Raw genomic sequence first — 19,072 nt, forward strand, 5'->3', positions numbered from 1 at the left:
AATTGTCCTATCCAGGCACTCCTGCTTCTGCACGCTAACGAAAGCAAGAAAGGGGGTTTCTGGTTTTCTGCCTTCCCAGTTCGAACTGGAACGGCCACGGGGTGCGAAGGGAGATGAATAAGACAGGGTCAGTGGTGTTTACATTCATCCTCAGGAGTGCGAGCGAAGAAGGCGAAGTGCCTCTACCTAGAGCTTGGAAGCAGGCTGCAAAAGCAGTAAGTGCGAGAGGAAGGTGAATACTTAATAGAGCAGGCTTAGCAGATAGGAAACTGCCTCCACATTCCAGAAATCACAAAGTCCCAAAGAAAATGCCGATTACCGGTTCCAGAGCCTCTGCTACTTTCAGCTCCTGCCATGACCCCAGAGGTATACCTTGCCCTAACGGGGGCTGCCTTAAAGTACTGCTGCTGTTACAGCAATTTGTGTTTTGTTGGGTTTTTTTTTGTCTTTTTAATTAATATTTTGCAAACCAGAACACATTTCTACAGGCTTCACCGAGCCGCGTAGAGCAGACACAAGTACTTGTGAAAACACTCTGAAGAAGTTTGTCATGTTTAAGAATAAAATTATTCAAACAGGAAATTTTTTTTTTCTGTTTTAATAGCAACTGTCCTGCTTTTAGATGTGGTTTTTATCCTTCCTCCCCCACCTCTTTCCTTTTCACACCCTTCTACCTAAAATGCTCTAATGAGTGGTGATAGAGTCTCTAGCAAAAAAAAAAAAAAGTGTATTTAAAAAGTCTGGTCCAGCATGAAGTCACCACTTTTTCTTTTCTCTGAGCCCTGCTGAGTCTAGTCATAACTCGATTTCTGGTGACTAATAGAAGAGCTGGGACGCTATTGTTTCTTTTGGCTTCTTGAGCAACTCTCTCCCGTTACCTCCCCTCAACTGGGGAGACCTAAAGCTATAAGATGTGCTCGAGCTGAGGAAGAGGCTGAAGCGCTAATTGCTCTTTTGTGTCATGCCTTGGCTTGTGCTTGGTTGTGTTGGTTTGTTTTTTTTAACTGGATTTCTTTTCAGGGCATGTTTTTTCTTTAAGAACTAAAGAGGGTAGTGAAGTCTCAGCCTATGTAGCAAATGGGGCAAGTCCTAAACCGATGTCTTGGTGATGACCTCCATCTCCAAGCAGAGGTGGCTCAAGGTGGTCACCTGCAGGGACGTGGGAGCAGACGTGTCTCAGCACCGTGCTGGAGCGACTGATCTGACCACAGAAGGGTCCACCCTGGCTGAAGCATTCTTGGCTCCATCGCTTTTCCCCATCCGTAGCGAGTGATCTCACTTGCCAAGTATTGCAGTTATTGGGAGATAAATATTTCTTGGGGGCACCCAGCTTTGGCTACAGCCTCGCTATTCACAGGAGGCGTGCAGTTTGTAAAATAACTGCATGAAAAATTGCCTGCTATTTCTTTTTCAATATGTTCTCCTCCTTTCTAGCCTTAACATGTTGGACTAGCAAGAGCCTTAGGCGCACTTAACTAGTCTTTGTGGTTTATTTCCTTTAAAATGGATTAAGAAGGACATGTTCCTCTGACAAGAATTAATCAGGACAACTGTGTATAGTGAGAACATTAAGCAAATCATTAACAGAATTGCTTTAGAATACAGCCTGACCAGCGAGACTTAGGGGCAAGCATAAATAACGCAATGACTTGGGAGACCGCGATGGATGGCGTTTGCATTCCTTGTCCCCCACTGGCAGGATCTGGGATTTGCTCCTGACTATGGCTGGGGGCGGGAGGAGGCAGAGGGAGAATCCCTTCTCTCTGTGAAAGCCGCATGCGCTGCTGTCAGGTTCCCTCTCTGGCATGTGCCTGGGATGCGGGAGGGAGGAGAGCACAAGGGAGCAGTTCCTGCCTCCCTCATCACGAGCAGCAGAAGGTGCTAATGGGCTTTTTCTGATGCTCGCGTTACACCAAAGTGTGAGCTCGGTGTGGCCAAGTTGGAGACACGGAGTTGGAGTTGGACATGGAGTCAGAGATCAGAGAATACCTGACTGTGGGTGGCTTTGGTACCGAGAGCTGTGTTCGTTCCTGGGATGAGCAGGTGGATCACCAGTCCTGTAGCAGCCGTGGAGAATCTTTATACTTGAAACCCTTTGGCCTCTCTGGCAACAAGTTCTCATTAATGAAGTATTACAGTGCAGGTTACCTAGGCTGTAGTATAGCTTCTTCTGTATGATGCTTCTCCAGATGGTGTCCTACCATCTTTGGTGCCTGTTCCCCTTAACTGGTGCCGAAAAAGCCTGGAAGCAGCTCAGAGGAGCGTGAGGAGGATGCGTATGGGAGGTTTTGACAAACTCCAGCCGGAACAGGGCCTTACTCCAGTCTTTCCCGCTGATGTCTTTGAATTTTGATGTATGTCAGTTCCTAGTCTGGTTGAGAAGGAAGTGCTTCAGTTATAGATAAACATCTGCGTATCCGAGATGTTGGACACAAAAGCAGTCACCACTGGCTTCCCATGTGCCAGCCTTCCTCTCCTGTGGTACTTGCTGCCTCTGCTCTTACCTATGTGCCTTGGCTCTGCTGCTCAACTTTTGGCTGCAGAAATGTAGCAAGCACCTAATTCGTATATAATACATCACCTGAAACCCTTCTCCCTCCCAAGTGCCTCTCTACAGTGACAATTTATAGGGAAGCCAGCTCAGCTGTTGTGTTCAGGGACCCTTTTGAGGGAAGGATTCCCTTCAGGCAAGGCTTTAGGTCATGACTCCCTACCCAAAACTACCTGGCCTTTGCTGCCCACCAGCGCCCTTTTCACCCAGGTAAGCGGTTGTGGTCTCCCTGCCACCCTGTCCCCAGCAGGGGACTTGGCATCATCTGAGCAATGTCAGGTGCTTAGAAAAGGGCACCTGAGCTGCGTTGGGAGGGAGATGAGCCGAGTGCATTGTCTCATCCGTGTTTCTTCCCCTCTTCGCAGTAAGGGAGTGTGGCGAGTCCTTCCCACTGGCTGCGGGCTGGTGGCACCTGCCCTGGCTCCTGTCCTGGCCCCGGGCAGTCCTGGCACAGGCTTTGGGGGAAAGGGGAAGGGACAACTGCAGCTGCGCTTCGTGGCTGCGCCCATACAAGCCTGAACCCCCCAACACCCACCCCATGTTCCTCGCTCCCAGGCTGGGAGGAGGCCTCTCGGGCTCCCCAACAAAAGCATAACGGGAGAGGAGTGGTGGGAAGGGACACGACTCCCCCTGTTACCTGCCAGAGCTGCACGGGGATACACTGATGCTGTTTTGTGCTTCAACATCTTTATTCAAGACACTATCTGTATATAAAATATACATAATGTATATAAATTAGGATGTAAGTTTATGTAAATTGTCAATATTTTTCTTTGCAAATAAAGCTTTTTCCTGATCTCGGTGTTCTGGGTGGGACTTCCTTCCCCAGCCAAACCAGGAGTTTCTCTGGAAAGTACGTTGACTGTGCCTGTGTGATGGGACCCAGCTGAAAGGCAAAGCATCTCTCCATCCTTCGGGGAGTATTTGTTACGCAGCTGCTGTGGCCGCTGCCGGTGATGCAAGAGGCACCAGTCCCCTCATCGGGCTCAGAGCTGCTCAGCACTTGTGTTCCACCTCCCCGCTGCTCTCTGCAGTCAGGGGAGAGCACAGAAAACAGCATTTCTGTCACCATATTTATTGGGAAGGAAATAATAGATGTGATGTACTTAGATAACCAGATACCGTTCTGCCTCCTTAATGCCCGGGCTGGGAGCAGGTGTCTGTCACCCTGCAGTATGGCTGTGACTTTGGGCAAGTGACTTTATCCCCTCTTCTACTGCGCCTCTGTCCTGTTGCTAGTTCCTCCCATCCTTTGGAGATTTCTCATGTGAAAGCCTCGGGGGGAACAGGGGCATCCCTCTTTAACGGGCTACTCTGGGGACCTGGGCGTAGCAAGAACCACGGGCTGCCCTGCGATTTGGAGGAGCAAATCCCTTCCCGTTCATGCTGTGCCGTTCGCTCTGCCTTCGGCACGGTCCGTTAAAAGCCTCTCGGTATTTGCAGGGCGCATTGGACGGCTCTCGGTCCGCAGCCATCTCACTCTGCTGGGCACTCCTGTGAAGGGAGTTCACAGCCTTGGGATGCAAATGCCCAGGGATTCTCCGCAGAAGTCCCTGATCAAAGTCAGGGACTTTTCAGCTGATTTCATCGGTCGTGCCTGCTGTGCAGACCCGTGCCCAGCAATTTGGGATGCAGGGAGGAGAGGGCCGGGCTTCCCCGGGCGAGACAGCCCCGGGGCCGGAGCACTCGCATGGTGCGGTTCCTCCCCTGCGCCGCCTTCCGCTTTCAGGGCTCCGCACTCGGCTGCTGATGGGAGACAAGGGACGCTGGAGGCAAAGGTTCATCCAGAAGTCGGTGTTTCCGTGGCTGGAGCCTGCAGGATTTCACATCTGCACAGATGTGCTATCCTCACCGCACCTCCGAAAACAACGGCGGGCTGTTCGTTCACAGCTGCCGCTGGCCCCGGCTGCTGCCGGAACCCGGGTCCACCGCGGTGAGCAGAGAGGGCACGAGCCTAAAAGTCTGGCCCTGAGCTCAGCGCCGAGCCCGGCCGGTTGTCACCGCCGCTGTGCGTGCCCTGGCTGGCAGGTGATGCTGGTCTGGCTCAAGGCTGAACCGTGTCCCAGAGGTAACAAAGTGCTCCCCACCACGCCAGCTCTCAGGAAGGTGAAGGGCAACAGCAGCAGAAGCCACGCTGCTCCATCTTCCAGCTCTGTGTGTGCGTATATATGTATTTATATATTTTACGTATATAAAATACTTTTTTTTTTTTCTGCCAGACACATCTAGGACTAAGCAACAGCTCTACAGCTGAAACTACAGCAGAACACATCCGCGGGACGCTGTGCAGCAGCCTGGAGGTGCTCTGTCAGATGGGAACGAAATTGGCCACAGTGAGCCAAAAACCCCAAAAGCATGCGTTTTGCAAATGCCCCATGAAGCGTGTGAGGAGCCTGTACTCGGGGAGCGTGTCAGCACTGGGTGGCACAGGGAGATGGAGATGTCACCAAAAAAAATCCCTGTGGGCAGGGTGGAGCTCTGGGCACCCAGATGCCACCTGGAGCTGCCGCAGGGAAAGTCCCCATCTGGTTCCTGCCCCAGGTGAGGAGGTGACCCAGCAGCCGTCCCCCAGGGCTGGCAGGGACAGGGAGAGGTGGCAGTGAGGACCCCAGCACTTGCAGCACAGCGGACTCCTGGGGAGGAAGAGGAGGAGGAGGAGGAGGGGGATGCCAGCTCTGCACATCCCACTGGGAACGGGTGGCAAACCACGGGGAGCCATTGTTTTCCCTGAGGAGGGGCAGGTGCCGTTGGAGAGTCCCCTCAGCTGGGCTGTGGCACCACGGGGAGGGGAATTTGCTGTGCCTTCCTGCGGCGAGCTCACCTGCGGCCCCGGAGGCCCTGGGAGTCCCACAGTGATCCCCGACGGCTGCATCCTGCTCCGGATGGCCGGGGAGCCCTCCCCGGCTGCTCCTGATGTCCTCGGCACCAGCTGCCCGGCGGGGAGCTCGCAGCCTGGCCCTGGCACAGGGCAGACGAAGCTGGAGGAAGAGCAGGTCCAAGCAGGGGAACTCCCCCAAAACCTCCCGGCTTTCCCAACTACCACCTCTGCCTCCTGGCACTCGATTTCTTTTCGGCGGTCGGTCCAGCCGATCACCTGAGCGCCGGAGCAGCCCTGCCTCCTCCCTGTCCTGCCGTTTCTCTTTCCCTTCCTTGTGGCTTTCTGCACTGTTTTTCCCCCTCTGCGATTTTATATCTTTCTTTTCCCACTTCCGTAGCTACAAACACCCACATGCACTATCTCCTTCCCCCATCCCATCCTGAAGCCTATTTATACAGAGCCCGGCTCCTGCCAAGCTTGCTAGAGCGCGCTGGAGGAGCGGGACGGGGCTGGCAGCGCCCGCAGCCCAACATGCTGTTGTTCGAACACCGGCTGGCTGAAAGAGGATGCTTGCTGCTCTGGCTGCTCCCGTCTGTTCTCAGAGCCCACTCTAATGGGGAGGTGAGGCCCAGGTCCACACCGTGCCAGCAGGTAAGGCGGCTTTCTGAGGAGCCGCTGGACTGGGATGGCCCCAGCAGCACCGCTGGGTCCAAGCGGGGCTGCGAGCATCCCTCTGCGCATCTCTTCCCCACGGCTCTCACCTCCCTCCAGCCTCAATCTCTTTAACCTTCCCAGCTTCGATCTGCTCTCCTGTCTCTGAGCTGATTTCCGGCTAGCCAGTCCCCAGCTGCTCCCGTGTCCCTGCCGTGCTGGTGGCACCTCCCAGCAGTCCCTGCCATAGGGATGTCAGCTCAAGATGCTCGCGCAGAGGCAGGATGGACCGCAGGGTCCCTTGGGGATTCAGACAGCCGCCATGGATGTTAGCAAGGCAGTTGGGAGCCTGGACGTGGAGCAGCTGGTTTCTGTCCCCCCACCCCACCATGAATGTGGCAGGGTGGGGTGAGGACAGAAACCAGCTGCTCCATGTCCAGGCTCCCAAGTCCAAACTGGCAGAGGAAACCAATTTAGAGGGAGAGAGAGGGGAGGTGGAGCCCACCAGGACAGTGCCCTTTCTCTGCCCAGACAGGACAGGGATGGTCTTGACCAGTCCCTGGGCTGTCCCAGTGCCCTCCGGAGGCTGGGCTTGCCCCACCATCCTGCTGCATCTTCAGTGCTTACACTACTTTTTTGCCCGTCTTGCTTGCTGGGATGCATGGAAGGACAGCCTGTGGAGCCAGAGGCTGAGCTGCCTCCTTGCACTATCAGAAACAATTCAGCAGGGTCTCAGAAAGCCCAGCTTAACCCTGGGGACAAGCTTCTTGTCTCTGAGCAGCAGCTTTAGGTGGTCTGGCTCCTTCCCCTCCTGGGCTTGGGAAGGGGGAGCAGTGCTCATTTCCATGTTGCTCATGTCCATCTTGGACAGCAGATGGCTTGGCTGGAGCGGTGGTTTGTAGCCCCTCTGATGCTGATGGCTTCTCCTCTCTCTCTGTAGAGCCCCACAAAGGTGTCTTGCAAAGGAGCTGGCCTGCGCAAGTTTCCAAAGGAGCTTGGCCAAGGAGTTAAGTACCTTGAGCTCTCCAACAACTTCATCCAAAACTTGTCAGACAGCTACATGCCAGGGTTTGGGCAGCTTGAGTACCTGGATGTGTGCTCCAACCAGCTGGAAACTGTGTCAGCCCCAGCCCTGGCTCAGCTGCCCCAGCTGCGCTCTCTCCTCCTGGGATCAAACCACCTAGACCGCAATTACCTCGCTAACGGGCGAGCCTTTCGTCTGCTCGGGAATATAGAGGTCCTGGACCTGTCGGCAAATAACCTGGAGAGCCACATGGCAGGCTGGTACATCAGCAACCTCACCAGACTGCAGATCCTCAATCTCTCCAGGAATAAGATGACCAGGCTGCCAGCAGGGATCTTCTGGAGCACGCCACGGCTGCGCGAGCTCGACCTCAGCAACAACTACATCATGGAAATTGAGGAGGGAGCTTTTGAGACTCTCAAAGAGCTGGAGGTGGTGAACTTGGCTTTGAATTCCCTCCACTGTATCTCTGGCTTCAGCCTCGTGCAGCTGCAAGTTTTAAATCTCAGCCACAATGCCCTGGAGCTCTTCATCTCGGAGGAGGGAGCGGAGCCCTACCTGCTTCAAGTGCTCGACTTGAGCCATAACAGACTCCTCTATTTTCCAGAGCTCCCCAAAGCCCATTATCTCACACACTTAAACCTCTCCAACAACCTCATTGCTTCCCTGCTCCCAGGCTCACACCATCCGGGGGAGTTTGTACTGCCCTACAAGGAGATGGAGAGGTTTAATAGGACCTTGCATACCGTGGCTGGGCTGACACACATAACTGACTTGGATCTCAGCAATAACCGGCTGCAGCTGTTCCCATTTACCTTCTTCCACAGCCTGGGCTCTCTGCATAGCCTCAGCCTGGCTATGAACTGTCTCCAGGATGTAGTTGGGGAATCACTCACTGGCAGCACGGAGCCCAGCAACCACTCATCCTCACTGCCAGACCGCACCACCCTCTCCGTGCACTCGCTGGACCTCCACGGCAATGCCATCCGCGTGCTGCCACGCTGGTTTTTCGATTCTCTGCCTCAGCTGGAAACAGTTGATCTGGGCTCCAACAGCCTCCAGCCTTGCGAGAGCCAGGGAAGTGATCAGGGAGGGAATTCGGGAGGGGGCTCTCGCGTGCCAGCACTGGGACGCACGTGCACCCCCTTCTACAATGTGCCTCGCTTGAAGCATCTGAGTCTTTGCAAGAACAACATTACCAGGCTGCACCCCTACACCTTCAACCAGACCTTGCTGCTCTCCCTAGACCTGTCAGGGAACAAGGACTTGTTCATGCCTAAGGAAGCCCTGGGGGGGTTGGAGTTCTCCCTGCAGAAACTCTCTCTGAGGGGCAACCAGATGGACAACAGCAAGGCAGAGCTCCCCTGCCTGGACACGCTCAAAGTCTTGGACCTCTCAGGCAATAATTTGAGTGTTTTGCCCACAGGTCTTTTCTGCTCCCCGCTAGAAAGCCTGGACATTCGCAATAACAACCTGCTAACGTTGGAAAAGCCAGCGCTTGTGAGCTGGGCCCGCAGCCTGAAGGACCTGTCTGTCGCTGGAAACCCCTTCAGCTGTTGCTCGCTGGCCTGGCTGGACATGCTGCGGGCAGCTGGCGTGGGCGTGCAGGACCTAGACGAAGCCCTCTGTGCCTACCAGGACAAGAGCAGGAACTTCTCAGCCAAGATAACCAGCAGTCCTTGGTGGCTTTGTCCACGTCCCAAGGGCACCAGCTCTCTGGCTCTACTCGTGGTCATGATGAGCCTTTTCTTTCTCAGCTCCATGGCTTGCTGCCTTCTGAAGAAAGGGCAGAAGTCGCCGGGGTGTGCAGGACTCCACAGCAACAGGGTGGGGGTCTTTCCCCACCGTCCCAAAAGAGAGGATCCAGCCGAGGTGAAGCCAGCAGACAGCGTCACCAAAGTGTAGCCTAGCCATGGGGAGCAGGAACTGTAGCAATCGGTCAGAACTCTAATTATTATTATTATTATTATTAATATTATTGTATTTTAGACCTCCTCCCCTCACTGGTATCCTGTGTGTTTTGCAAACCCAATAAAGGGAGTGTGGTTGGTGCTGAGCTCTGAGCCAGGCAGAGATGGTCTCTGGGCCACCTCTCCTTCTCGAGAAGGAAGGTGCCCCCGGTTTCTTGTTCCCTGCAAGAAATTAAACACTCTATAAGCAATTTTGGGTGGGTTTTCTGCCCTGCTGTCATAGGTTCTCATAACTCAGGACAAGAAACAAGGCCTGGGCTGGTTGGATCGATCTGCTCCCCCTGAACCCATCACACTCTGCTTGTGGAAAGGGAAATGTCTCTATTGGTGCCACCTGAGTGCTTCACAGCTTTCCCAGCAGTCACTATCTGCCTTTTAAATAGGTTTAATAGCGCAGTTAAATACCTGCTCCTGCTCCCAAAGGCATTTCCCAGCCCAGCGAGGAGTGGGCAGTGGCAGGGAACTGTGCCTGTTGGTGGCTCTGGCAGTGGTGAGTCACAGTGCGGGGGTGGGAGGGGGTTCCTGAAGGATCCTATGTGCCTCTCTTCTGCCTTTTCCCACCAAGCTGTTATCTGAACGATGCTGTGAAGTTGGCAGGGCTTAAAATGACTCCAGGCACTGCTGTGAGCGCAGGAAGGAAATCTACTCTGTTCTCACCCACTGAGACAGTGAGAATGAGAGAAAACCAGTCTTGTGCTGTCCCTGGCTGATGCTGGGTCACGAGCTCTTTGAGGTGGGTACAGGATGGTCCCACCCTCAGTGCCTGGACTCCGGAGCTGGTGGCGGCAGGAGCAGCTGTCTCCATCACAGGAGGTAAGTGCTGGCAGAGCCGTGGTCTTTGGTGCATCCGGCACCCTCAGAGCATCTGGTCCACACAAAGCCAGTGTTTAATATGGGTGGGCTGGGACCCCGGCTAGGAAGGGTGGCAGGAGAAGGTGCTAAGTGGGGATGGTGGGCTGCACTGACACTGTTTCCCACAGCATTCTCCTGGAGAAACTGGTTGATCACAGCTTGGATGGGTGTATGCTTTGCTGAGTAAGAAAACTGGTGAGGCCCCACCTCGAATACTGTGTTTAGTTTGGGGCCCCTCACTACAAGAAAGACATTGAGATTCTGGAGCATGTCCGAAGAAGGACAAAGAAGCTGGTGAAGGGTCTGGAACACAAGTCTATAAGAAGCAGCTGAGGGAACTGGGGTTGTTTAGTCTGGAGAAAAGAAGGCTGAGGGGAGACCCTATCGCTCTCTACAAGTACTTGAAAGGAGGTTGTAGCAAGGGGGAGGTCGATCTCTTCTCCCAAGTAACAGGCAATAGGGCAAGAGGAAATGGCCTCAAGTTGCGCCAGAGGAGGTTTAGATTGGATATTAGGAAAAATTTCTTCACCAAAAGGGTTGTCAAACATTGGAACAGGCTTTCCAGGGAAGTGGTGGAATCACCATCCCTGGAGGTATTTAAAAGATGGGGAGACATGGTGTATAAGGACATGGTTTAGTGGTGGGTTGATAGTTGGACTCGATGATCTTAAAGGTCCCTTCCAACCTAGACAATTCTATGACAATTTTATGCACTGGCAATGTAGGATGGCTGTTGTCACGGTGTGATGCTCATGATCTGCACACAACAGCCAGCCATCTGTCCCAGGTACATGTCCAGCTTCCCAGGGCAGAGTGGTGCTGCACCCCCCAGGACAGCAGCCAGGTGCCCAACAAGCACCTAAAAGGCTGAGGCCAGCTCTGGGCAAGGATAAAATTAAGGCTGCAATGAAACTTTTTACATTTCACATCTCTGATTCCACCTTGAAAGTCCCCAGCTGGCCTGGACCACCTACTTGTCCGCACACCTGGTGTGTTAGAGGCTCTTAGAGCAGAAGGGCTTGGAAGTCACTTAAAATCACAGTTACTTAACTTTCTTTTTTTTTTTTTTTTTTCCTTTCAAGCCTATCGTGGGTTTATTGTGAAGTAAAGGGCATTTTTGCTGTAAAACGTGTCTTCCCCATGCTGCCTGCATTGCCGCTGGGGCTGCAGCTTCCTGGCCTTTGATGGGCATCCAGCTCCCGAGGGACCTCCAGTGCCTTTGATGGCCCCATGTTTTCATCCCAGCCTCAGTTTCCCTTTGATCTGGCACTCTGCGCCTCGTCATGGCGAGCGACCAACCATGCCAGTGCCCAGGGCATCGCAGCCTGGTGCTGCGTGTCACCACCCTGCGGGGCCCTTTGGGACGGGCGGGCAGCCCGCGCCGCTGGTGAAAACCCAGCCTCCCTCTCGAGGGCGGCTGTTTGCTGGATGTCCTGCTTCCACACGCACCCTTCCCCTTTTCACTCCTGGTCCCGTGTCCCTCTTGTTCATCGAAGTCGTGGTGCGTGCCAGCCACCCTCCCACTGCCACCACAAGCCCTTGTCCCCTCCCGGTCTGGCACTCCTGGACTCCATCCTTTGCTCCAGTGTGTGCCCCAGCTAATGTCACCAGGGAGACACAGCCAGCTGGGCTCTGGGCATGCGGCACAGCAGCTGCTGTGCCCCCCCTTGGTCACTTCTGCACTTCTCAGCAGGGTCCCCTGTCCTCAGTGGCACCCAGTCTCCCTGGGGCAGGGACGTGCTCATGAAGCGCCGTGGTAGCAGGTGGGTGAGCTCAGCCTGGCTTCAGCCTGTCCCTAAAGCCGTGCCAGCCTTCTTCCCCATCCTGGACGCTTGGTGACATTACAGGGACACTCTTCGGGGCTGCCTGGCCAGAGCCCAAAATGCCTTCGGTGGGTGTTTCTGGTACATTTTGTGTGGACTCTGTTCCTCATTTAAACCCCCTCCCAGGCTGTACTTTCCGTGCATGTCGCCATAAGATGGCCTGCCCTTTGTGCTGCTTCTTCACCGGCTCCCACCAGTGTCTGCCTCGCATTAAGGCTGGCGGAGGGCTGGAGCTGTGCAGCCATGCGAAGCTGGGTGACCGGCGTGGACACCGCGTACCGCCAGGCGCTGCCCTGGGCTTCCCGAGCGCTCCCGAGCCGTGTTTATCCAGCGCTGTTGACGCAGGCTGTGTCGTGTCCCCACGGACCAGCAGCAGCAGCTGGTGGTTGACCCGTGCGGGGACGGTGGCGCTTGGGGACAGCGGGCTGCCCATGGCCCAAGTTTTCTCCGGGGATTAGAGCATCTGCTAAAGTATGTACTAAAAATAGGAGAAAGGATCCCAGCACTGGTTTCAGCCTGCAGGGGAGGCTCCCAAAGACACATAAAGCTTAGGGTGAGAGGGGTGGAAGAGCGAGACTGGCCTTGCTAAGGGACAGGGAGGCTGCCAGAGCCCAGGGGAGGGGGAGGTACGCGTAATAAAGACAAGAAAGCCTGGAGAGCACCCGAGGCCAGAGAAGGGTTGCAAAGGTACAGAAACCGAGCCAGGGAAATCGCATGTCAGGTCATTATCTTTATCGATGTTCGTCCGCTTTCCTGTTTCAAAGCGAAACAGGATTCCAGGTTGTGGTCTCGCAGGTACTACAAGAAGAATGAAATCCACGTCAGCGCCGAGGGCAATGCCTGCTTCTCCCAGTGACAGGAAAAGCAACGTGCTTTCAGCTTGGCCGGCAGCGGGGCACGGGGCAAGCACACGGGGCTCGTCCTGGCACGGGGGACAACGAGGTGTGACCGGGCTGGCCGGACCCTGCCCCTGCGCACCGCACTCCTGTCAGCAGAAACCACCACGAGTTACCCATGAGGTAAAGACAAACCCCACTGTGGTACTGACTGGGGTTAATGGGAGGGGTATGTCCTTCGTTCCACATCGCTCCTCAGCCTGAGCTTCTCACAGTTTAGGGGAAATGGTTTCCTTATCCCAGGGATGACTTGGCATCTCAAGCTTTTTCTTTATCCAACATGAGTGTAAAAGATCTGTAGAATATTGAAGTTCAAACAAATAAAGTGATGATGCCAAAAATGTTGCCTTTTCATGTCAAGCTGTAAGACACTAGGAGTATAAATTTTGGTCTGAAAAAGAGCAGCGGTGGTTGAAATATTGTGACCGTTTACAAATTTTCTAGAGAACTAGTTGAGAAATCCAGCAAAACTCATTCTTTCCAGTGGAAAGCCTTCACATTTCACTGGATCTGCATTTTCAAAGAAAAATAGATTTTATCAAAAATTTCCAACTAGCTGTTCTGCTAACTCATGTGGAAATTACCTTGTCTGCAACTAACTTGAATTAGAGGGCTTTTTTTTTAATTTTATTTTTTCCCCTTTCTCTCCATGGAGATGAGAGACAGAGCTTCATCTGCTTCAAGAGCTGAAGAATTTCCTGGTTGGTGGCTGGCAGATATCCCCCCTTGAGCTGCCGCTGCCCGGCAGAGCGGGGAGAGCTCTCCTCATCCTGTGTTCAGACAGAGCATAGGTTAGCCTAAATCTCCCCGACTCTGTTACAAGGTAATGCAAGACAATGTGCTTTAGGCTGTGAAACCATCGTAGCAGAGAACGCTTTTTTCCTCTCTCTGCCCAGCAGGTCCTGCCCTGGCTTTCACCCAACAGAAGAGCTCAGGTGAGTCCACTTCAGCGCCCAGACAGTGGCAGAACAGCCACTGAAGATATAATTTCTTTTATTTTTTTGCTGATATTACTGCAGTAGGTGTTCCCAAATGAGGCTGATCTCATAAACCACTGTACTCTTACCGTAGCCCGGCTCCCCGCGGCGGGGTGGCTTTCAGGTGCTCCTAGCTAACGCGGCATTTACTCTGCGGTGTTGGGATGAGGCAGGAGGCTGCTGGCAGTGGCTCATCCCCATGTGTCACCTCTGGGACATCAGGCTGCCTGTCCCTCCCATTCGTAGAGCTGTGCCACCGCTGCTTTCCATTATCGCTCACTGCCACAGCCTCTTCTGCGTGACTCAACAAAACTCCCCTGGCAGCTATTTCTAGACTAGTTAGTGAGGTCGGGTGTGTTATTCATGACATTTTCTTCCTCTCTGAGGGGCTCCAGCCAGGCTGGGACCTGCCACCGGCCCCCCAGCACGCAGACCGTCAGCCAGAGGAGGCTGGCAGGGAGCAGATGGGGAACACAGCTCCCAGCATCTCCCCTGCCTTGCAACGTCTGGTACTGCCTTCTGCAGCATCACTTGCCCGGGCTGGCCCAGCTGCTGTGGGGGGAGTGCAGATGCTGACGCATGTTCTGCAGCTGGATCCCCCTGCCCAGCTGTCCCAGGGCCCAGGGGACAGGGTGCGCTGCAGAGTCTGCTCTGAGCTGCCTTGGTGTGTGCTGCCTGCAACAGGACACTGCCGTGGCGGCAGGCAGCCCTGGTCACAGCATCTCATGAAGTGTCACCAGGTGCTCTGTTCCCATACAGCTTGAACCCACAAGGAGGTGCAGACCCACAATCCCTGGTCCCAGCTTTGGGACTTCTCTAGGCAGACGCACGGGAGCAGCCTCGCAGTGACGGGGGGGAAGCCACGGGGCCAGGCAAAGCTGAAAGGCAGCGCCATGCATAAGTGTCTCTGGAGGAGATCAGCCAGCAGGAACAAGTCCTTGCAGGTCCCCATCACCCCCAGCCTGCTTCTTAGTATCCGTCCTATGGTGAGGTCACTGAGTTCACCGCTACATCGGAAAGAGGAAGGAGGACTGTTTCGCTAAAGGAAAGCAGCATTCTGCAGTAGGTCATTTACCTGGCACCCAGGGTGGCCCTCACCAGCATCCCCAGCCTCCGGAGGGGACAGGATGCTCCCAGGTGACCACCTGTAGCAGGGATCCCATCCACACCCTCCGGGATGTGTTGGGAGCTGGCTGGAGCACACGACCTGCCTCCTTGCCAAGACATTGATGCCACATGACAGTGTGCCACCACCGCCTGCGTCACCACAACCCAGTACTGTCACAGCCTCCAGGCAAAAGGATGTGGCTCCTCATGCGGTTGGTCGGTAGGTGAGTGTGGGGTGGGGGAACACCGAGGTTGCCAGGGGCTTGAGGGGACACGGGGCATGCTGATAGCAGGGGAACCATGGGAAGGTGCTCGTACAAAGCTGCCTCTCCTGAGCCTGGAAGCCACAAGTTGTTGCAAGCCAGGATGGAACATGGCGAGGGGTCCCCGTGTGCTTACACAGGTCACAAACTATTCATGGGCGTTTGCTTTGGCCCCTGTCCGAGTCCTGATAGTGGCACACACAAACCTTTGGCCACCCAGGACAACTATTTGATGTTCCTCCAGTAATTAGCTTAATCCCAGGAGCAAGCTCTGTGTTCAGGCAAGCCCTGACCTAGCAGCAGGTCTTCTCATTGCCTCCTGTGAGCTCCTCCTTGAGCCCTCCCATCCTGGCGGTGTCCCCAGGGCATCCAACACCAGGCGGGCAGCTGGGGGGGTGACGTTTTCCAATGTTCCTCCCTGTTCCTCGCCTGCTCCTCTCTGGCCTTTCCATCCACCCAGTGCCTGCAGACAAACCCCCAGCAGTGCAGCTGCACTTTCTCCCTGCGGTGGCTCTCCAGCGCGGGCAGGCTGGGGAAGGGAAGCCTTTCTCCGGGGCTGGGAATCCCCTCCTGCCCTCCTGCTTCCCCAAGAAAGAGCCTGACACGGAAGGGGAAGGGGTATTTTTAGCACTTACCCTATGGTTATTTCAAGGATTGAGCTAAGAAGAGGAATTGACATCGAATGAAGGATTGCTTTTGCTTTAAAAGGAAGCCTTTTTTTTTCCTACTACTCAGTCATTGCAAAACTTCTGTGAAGAGGGATTGGTAAAAATCACCTTTTGTAGGAGACAGTGGGCTCGAGAAGGAGTTTGGCATCAGAAATCGCTGGACACTGTTCCTATGCTGGCACTGGCTTCTTGTGCCCTTGTCCAGCTCCCATAGTGACCTCGCATCCCAAAAGAAGGGAACGGGGTGGTACTAAGCCCCTCTGCCCCAGCAACGGTCGCAGCTTCCAGCAGCTGTGAAGCTAGGAAATGCCTCCACCTCCCAGACAGTCCTTGCATGTGTCCTCTCTTCATTCCTGCTCTCCAGCATCTTTTCCTGACTGCTGCTCGTGGCTCTTCCTAAAACCCTTGGGATACCAGGTGGTCTCACCTTCCCAGCTGCCATCGGACCCCAGTATGTACTGGCTATGGCAACCCATCTGGGATCCTCCAGCTCCGAGACTAAGATGTCATCCACACCTTGAGGAGTTTGCCCGAAAACAATATGGTTAATAGAGGGGGAAAAAAGCGCCTTGCTGCAATGTGAGAGTTGCCAGCACCAACGCGGCAGGCAGGAGCGTGGTGAAAGCAGGTTCTCCAGGGACCCGAAGGGCAGATGGTGACCCTTAAAACCAAAACCACTGGCCAGAAGGTGGCAATATCCCCTCTCCTTTCTGGGCCTGACACCGTGCAGAGCAGAGAAGGGGTCAGCCCCTTGTGCTGCGGATGGGTCCATTTTGGTTTGGAAGCTCTAACCCCACTCAGACCCGCTTTTGGATTGAACAGCCCGGGCAATGGCAGGACAATGCTCCGTGCCCCACCCAGGTGGTCGGGCATCCCTGATGTCCATCTCCTGATGCTCAGCCTGCACCGGCCATAGCAGGTACTGGTGGTGTGAATGCTACAGCACCTACGGCCAGTGGGGAGGAGGGTGTTCGATGGGGGGGGGGGGCATGCGAAGTCCAGCCCTGGGGAGAAGAGCCTCAGGCACCAGTATGTGCTGGGGCCACCCAGCTGGAAAGCAGCTTCATCTAGATAGCAACCCCAGACCTTCCTCCCTCTCCACCTGTGCAGAGGTGGGCTTGCACTTTGCCCACCTTTATGTCTCGCTCAGGGGAGATTAGGGGACTGCTTGACCTTCCTGACCCTCTTGTCTGAAATCCTCTGCAGGGTCTCGTTGTGCTGATGGTCACTTTTTCTTGGGCAGTGTGGGGCTGTTCCAGGCAGCTGAAGAGATAATGTTAGAAATCACGCCAGAGGGATTAGCATCTCCAGCAGAGCCTTCGTTCCCACTGAAACCTCATCCTTCAACAGAGATGTGGCACTGGGACACTTTGGAGCAACAAGCAGCTAAGCAGCTCTTCCTGGCAGGCTGGACGCAGGACACCTGCTGCAATGGAGTCCAGGGCAGTGACTGTAACTGGGAGAGACTGGAAACCTCTGGAGCCCCTGTATCCCTCTGGGTGGAATCTGAAGAAGGAGGTATCTGTTTTGACATGCCCTGCACGCAGGATTGCCTTTGCTTGGCAATTCCTGCCTTGCACGTGCTTGGTGAACCACTGCCCTCCCTCTGCCCGCTGAGCACATGATGCCCAGAAAAGCACCCAGGCACCTCCCAACACTGACAAAAGCAGCTTTTCCTGGTCAAAAAAATTCTAATCCCTCCAGAAGCTGTTCATATTTCTCTGCAATGTCCCCCTCAGGGTTCAAGGCATTTCCCCATTCCCCAACGCTGAAAAGGGAACTTACAGAGAATATGATTTCATAACATCAAAATCCTCGGGGTTAGAGTGAAAGGAGCGCTTGGGCTAGCAGGCTAGCACAAGGGAGAAGTGTGGACTCCGTATCTGATTGCAGGTCTAAGTAAGAACAGGACCTGCAAAAGCCATGATTGGGAAGGTGGGATGTCAAAGAAATATCAGGGACTTCCAGAGTGCAGTGAGTACCAGCAAGACTGAACTGAGTCAAGAAAGGTGAAAGCTGAACTATATCGCTGTGGTGAGACCAGTCTGACTTTAGTTTCCTCAAACATGACAAATAACTTCATGGCAAAGGACCCCAGCTTTACCCCAGGCCCTAAGGAGTCTCGCAGCATGAAGCTGTTGGTCATGCAGCAGGGCCCCAGGGTGCTGTCACGCCGTCCCACACAGCACCAGCACCTGACCCCAACAGCGGGTGCTGCTTCATGGAGTTTTTCTACCTCAATCCTCGGGGTCCTGTAATGTGTATAAACAAAATCCATCATGCCAGACACTTAACAGCAACTATCTCTCATTGCAGAGCCCTCGGTAGAAGCAGACCAGGTTCAGAGATCAGGTGCATCTCTGGCACGTGCCACCTAGGATTGGAGCGAATGGCCCAGAGAGAATTGGACCTTACATGGGACAGCAATACCAGGACCCAGGTACCGCAAAACAAACAGCAGCTTCCTTAAATAGCAGGGATGCTGGAGGAGACTTTGGGCTGATGAGGGAGCAGCTGAATTGGGTTGAAAATCCGGGGCCTTGCAGAAAACTGAGGAAAATGTGAATTGCATTGTGGTAATGGTCAGGGTGCTTGAATTCTGTCTGGGACCACATGGAAGCCTAGAGAGTAAAAGATGCTCTAGGGACTGCCCAAGCTTAAACAGCAGAGCATGTCCCAATGCTCCTTCATCTCCTCCTGACAGGCTTTCCCAGGCAAGCCCACTCCCACAGAATGTTCTTCCCACGGAGATCAGTGAGTTGCCAAGCAGATCACATTGCCTCTGCGGATGGATGAAGTCTGCCCAGATGCCTCTGCTGGACCTCCCTGCGGGCTGTGAGTTACCCATCCCACAGCTGGGGATCACACTGCAATAACTAGTGTCTGACTTGCCCTTACATCTTCCTCCGTGGGGCAATAATCAGGGCTGGAGAGGGCAGCAGAGATGTCCCACAGGGGCTGGAAGCCTCTGTTGTACCCGATGCTTGGTCTGCAGGGGTTGGGAGCAGCACATGCTACAGGAGAGAGTGTTGCTACCTTTTTGTTTCATCTTATCGCATAAAAATAAGCAGATTGTTGTTATTTTAATCAGCTTAGTCCTCATTTTAGAGGCAGAAACTAAAACAAAGGGTTTGGTTTTTAGGGAATATAGACTTGGGTTATCCCTGGTCCTCTCCAACAGGGACTCTGCTTTCTGCAGCCGGGAAAGCATTTCCCACCCTGAAATACTCAGGGACAATTCTCTAAGTACTGGTTGCAGTGAGGAAAGGCTCCTCTTGCCCTAAACCAGGGAGTCCCAGCCCAGCAGTCCCAACATTCGCCCAGTGGCAATGCAGCCAGCGGGATGTCCAGAGCAGGGCAGGCTTCCTGCTCAGACCACTCTGAAGCAGAAACCCGTGGATGGCGCTTGCTGGCCTTCACATGCCCTCTGCAGAGACATCCAAGCTGTGCACACCGGTGGGCAGCTCAGCAA

General features: G+C 54.3%; 1 protein-coding gene across 1 annotated transcript; it reads left to right on the forward strand.

Annotated features, from left to right (window-relative positions):
* Nucleotides 1-5,900: 5,900 nt before the first annotated feature.
* On the forward strand, nucleotides 5,901-9,076 carry LOC309675891 (transforming growth factor beta activator LRRC32-like; the record flags this gene model as incomplete). Its single annotated transcript, XM_082488311.1, has 2 exons — nucleotides 5,901-6,020; nucleotides 6,961-9,076. The coding sequence occupies 2 exons, from the start codon at nucleotides 5,901-5,903 to the stop codon at nucleotides 8,947-8,949; spliced, it is 2,109 nt and encodes a 702-aa protein (XP_082344437.1). The 3' UTR covers nucleotides 8,950-9,076.
* Nucleotides 9,077-19,072: the final 9,996 nt, after the last annotated feature.

This window comes from Vanellus vanellus (genome assembly GCF_965231255.1).
Source record: "Vanellus vanellus genome assembly, chromosome: 10".
Classification (NCBI taxonomy): Eukaryota; Metazoa; Chordata; class Aves; order Charadriiformes; family Charadriidae; genus Vanellus; species Vanellus vanellus.